The 1,822-nt window shown below is 50.9% G+C and overlaps 1 protein-coding gene across 1 annotated transcript; it reads right to left on the bottom strand.

Annotated features, from left to right (window-relative positions):
* Window positions 1-479: 479 nt before the first annotated feature.
* On the bottom strand, window positions 480-1,543 carry EMH_0043620 (SAG family member; the record flags this gene model as incomplete). The annotated part of the gene is made up of 3 exons (XM_013495863.1): window positions 480-1,064; window positions 1,159-1,355; window positions 1,456-1,543. 3 exons carry the CDS (start codon window positions 1,541-1,543, stop codon window positions 480-482), a joined length of 870 nt encoding a protein of 289 aa, XP_013351317.1.
* Window positions 1,544-1,822: the final 279 nt, after the last annotated feature.

Genomic DNA, 1,822 nt, shown 5'->3' with positions numbered 1-1,822 from the left:
ACTGCGCAGGAACCCACCCACAACAAGACGTCGTACATCTCAGCAAGGGAAGTCGACGCAACCAGGCATAGAAACCTTATCGAACCAACAGGAAAGATAATTCACACATACAAAAAGAAGAAACTTGCATAAAAGGAGAATAGAAAATAACAATTTCGTGCACAAGTAAAGATAGACATGCCCAAACCAATTTCAGAGCAAAAGCAACACGCAGTAAAGCTCAACTAGCGAGCACCTTCGAGGGCGACCGGGTGAAACTAGCCGGCGACACAATCACACAACAGCTGAACACCAATAAAGCAACAACACCCCAGTAATATATGAAGCACCTACCCTCAACAAAATTCGGAAACGACTGAAGCAGGCGGCGTAAGTACACATATAAGATGAAATGATACATTTCAACAAAGCGTGAGCCAAGGAAAGCAAACGTAACGGGAGGAGGAAATGCAACAAAGAGGAACGCGAGACGTTGTATTCTACGCAACGTACGAGAACGGCTTTTGTGCTTGTACAAGCGCTGCAGGATTCATCAGGCAAACAAGGCTAGTAACCGTCTCCGATTCCGTAGAGAGGCGCCGAACGGTCGGTCCGCTCTCTTTCTGGCTTTGAGTCTTTTCTACGTTGGCCGCTGGCGCGCTCCCCTGGCTTTCCGCGCTTGGTGGGCGCAGATATGTCGACCCTTCAGATGGAGTGGGAGCCTGGGTCGGAGCGTCGGTCGGAGCCTCCGTCGTAGGTTCCGTCGCACCCTCCGTAGTGCTTTGTTCCGTAGTGGGAGAGGCGGTTGTGGTGGACGTAGCGGGAAGATGACAAGTGATAAACGCACAGTCAACAGTAGCGCCCGACTGGGGGTTGTACAGGGCCACGAGCGAGCGGTTCTGACTTTCCTCATACACCCCCTTTTCTTCTTCTTTGTACTCCGGCGGGACACCATCAAAGTTCACGTGGGCCTGTTTCCAATAGGAGACAGCTGCAGAGCAGCCATTGGCAGGACCCGCCTGAGGCGCGTAGGCGTAGGTACCGGAGCGCTTGTGAGCTGGCGTTGTCTTGCCCACTGATGTCCCCTAAGCAAGCAAAAATGCAAACAAATAAATTTAAAGATGTTTATCCCCCAATCACGGCCAAACAGAAATCCAGATGTGGGGACAGTCCGAGCACAAGAGCGACGGAGAAGCAATGGAGGGCAATTCCAGGCGAAGTAAAGTCCCTTGCCTCTCGTATCGCTTTGCAAATTGCCTCGATGTACGTATCATCATGTATTGGCAGTTTATTTGCGTCGGTCGTTTCTTCAGCGAAGGGTTCTAGGCCTGCTGATTCTCGAGCGGCATTGAAGTCGTCCCGGCAGTTCACAGACTCTGCACACAGGAAAAACGACCGAACACCCGTCAACCTCAATTGGAATTTGTTTTGTACACGCACAGAAAGGCTTTTTGACTTACTGCTACCCCAACTCACCTGCCTCTTGGCTCGGTTCAGCGCTCTCGCCTCCTTTGGCTGCCCCCAGCACGGCGACGGCCAGCAGAAACGACTTGAAGCTTTTCATTGTGTCAAGCGAGAAGTCGGCAGGAAAATCCTAAGACTACAAAACGCCCAAACAAATCTGGCCCGTTGAGACTTGCAGATGCAGCTCACGAGCTAGGCTGCCCACACTACTAACTAGAGGGCTCGCACACCCGGCTGCGGCAAAAGAAGCGGCAAAAGTTGTTTGCTCGACGTGTGCGTCCCTTTCCACACTGAAAGCGGAAATTCGTTCACTTTAAACAAACTGATAAATTTGAATTTTAGCTCAGATGAAATAAATTTCAGTGAGGATTGACAGCGG

This window comes from Eimeria mitis, genomic scaffold (genome assembly GCF_000499745.2).
Source record: "Eimeria mitis Houghton genomic scaffold, Emh_scaff1794, whole genome shotgun sequence".
NCBI lineage: Eukaryota > Apicomplexa > Conoidasida > Eucoccidiorida > Eimeriidae > Eimeria > Eimeria mitis.
Note: the sequence above shows the minus strand (reverse complement) of the source record. Positions and strands in the feature narration are given on the sequence as shown.